Here is a 1,905-nt window from a genome sequence, read left to right as displayed (position 1 = left end):
ACAATTACAACTGAACTCAAATAGTAAGGTAATTCGTATTCAAAACACATGAGTCATTCCAAACCAGTTGAAAACTTATCATAACATACCCGAATGTAAACTACGCTTTACAGTCCTCGGCTGATAAATAAAATAAATAAATAAATAAATAAAAATAAAAAAAAAATAAAAAAAAAAAACTCTATGTTTTTAGGGGTCTACTTATGAACGTATAATATTTGGTGTTGCTGTCAAATAATAAACAGAGCAAGGATCGTCCCTCTTCACAAATTTTATGTGGGGCCTGAAGATGGCTATAAATAACACATATCCTTAATTTTAGAATTACATACAGACACAATTGGTTCTTTGTTTCTGACATAAAAAGAGTTTATCTTAAAAGCTTTTCCAAGAAATATCCGATTGTTTAGTGTCAGACATGGAATCACTCCAGAAAGAGATCGTTTTGGTACAGAAAGTGTGTGAGATTTATCATAAAATTTCAAAGCTTGACAATCTGAAACCCTCCAAAGATGTTGATAGCCTCTTCACTGAGCTGGTCCGCACATGCATCCCACCCTCTTCTATAAACATATCCACTCTCCCGGCCAATATTCAAGAAATAAGGTCAAAGCTCATAAGACTTTGTGGTGAGGCTGAAGGCCATCTTGAAGCCCACTTCTCCACCATTTTAGGCTCTTTCCCAAATCCACTTGACCATCTAAAAGAATTCCCTTACTACTCCAATTACCTGAAGCTTAGTCGTCTTGAGTTTGACATTCTTACTGAACACTATTCTGCATTTGGAGAAGCCCCTAAGCGTCTTGCATTTGTTGGGTCTGGCCCCTTGCCTCTCACATCTATTGTATTAGCCTCTTATCATCTCAAGGACACCATTTTTCACAACTATGACATAGACTCTTCCGCAAATTCGATGGCCTCTCATCTTGTTTCGTCTGATTCTGATTTGGCCCAAAGAATGGTATTCCACACTGCCAATATAATGGATGTGACAGATGAGTTGAAGGGATATGATGTTATTTTCTTGGCTGCACTTGTAGGGGTGGATATTGATGAGAAGGTTAAGGTCATTGATCATTTGGCAAAGTACATGGCCCCAGATGCTTTGCTCATGCTGAGGAGTGCTCATGGTGCCCGTGTCTTTCTCTATCCAGTGGTAGAAGCACAACAACTTCAAGGGTTCGAAGTTCTCTCCGTTTTTCATCCAAATGATGACGTCATCAATTCAGTCGTGATTTCACGTAAGATTGCAGATCCTGTTAACGATGATCATGGTGATAATCATCATCACCATCAGTTGGGGATCGAGTCCGTCATGCCATTGAGTTGCAAGTATTGTGAGTTCCAAGCTTTCAACAATCCTCTTGGCCAGATGAAAATGATTGATAATTAGATCTCATTTTACGTTAAATAGGATTGGTATTCTTATAAGGATTGGTATTCTTATAAACTTATCGTATGTGCTTGCTTGAAAGTGTGGGAACGGATTTGTTTGTCTCACTTTTCTCTTATCTTACTGAAATTTTCAGAAATAAAGAACCCTATATTATGTTTTACATCATCCGCCTATTTACAAACTGTTGTTACAAAAACTTATTTCCCATTCGTTTTCCTGTTCACTAAACTATAGTTCCACTTCTTATATCCTTTATAACTTTGGAAAGAAGGATTTACACTACTACGGAATTCAAAAAAATATTTACACTGTTGGAACGTGTCATCTCACAATATTAATTGGTATACGCAAGAGAGAAAGGACTGAATGTACAAAAGAATATGAATACACAAGAAAAGAATTCAACACTAGCAGTATGTTCTATGTATATATATATATATATATATATATATATATATATATATATATGTGTGTTCTTGGTGATGACTGGTTTCAAAAGCCATGATGGT

At 36.2% G+C, this 1,905-nt stretch overlaps 1 protein-coding gene across 1 annotated transcript; it reads left to right on the top strand.

The window, feature by feature from the left end:
* Window positions 1-339: 339 nt before the first annotated feature.
* Window positions 340-1,556, top strand: LOC145123576 (nicotianamine synthase-like). Its single transcript, XM_079058786.1, has one exon. The coding sequence runs from the start codon at window positions 419-421 to the stop codon at window positions 1,391-1,393; it is 975 nt and encodes a 324-aa protein (XP_078914912.1). The 5' UTR covers window positions 340-418; the 3' UTR covers window positions 1,394-1,556.
* The last annotated feature ends 349 nt before the right edge of the window (window positions 1,557-1,905 follow it).

The sequence above is a fragment of the Lactuca virosa genome, chromosome 7 (genome assembly GCF_052849685.1).
Source record: "Lactuca virosa cultivar CGN04683 chromosome 7, Lactuca_virosa_CGN04683_v6, whole genome shotgun sequence".
NCBI classification, from domain to species: domain Eukaryota; kingdom Viridiplantae; phylum Streptophyta; class Magnoliopsida; order Asterales; family Asteraceae; genus Lactuca; species Lactuca virosa.
Note: the sequence above shows the minus strand (reverse complement) of the source record. Positions and strands in the feature narration are given on the sequence as shown.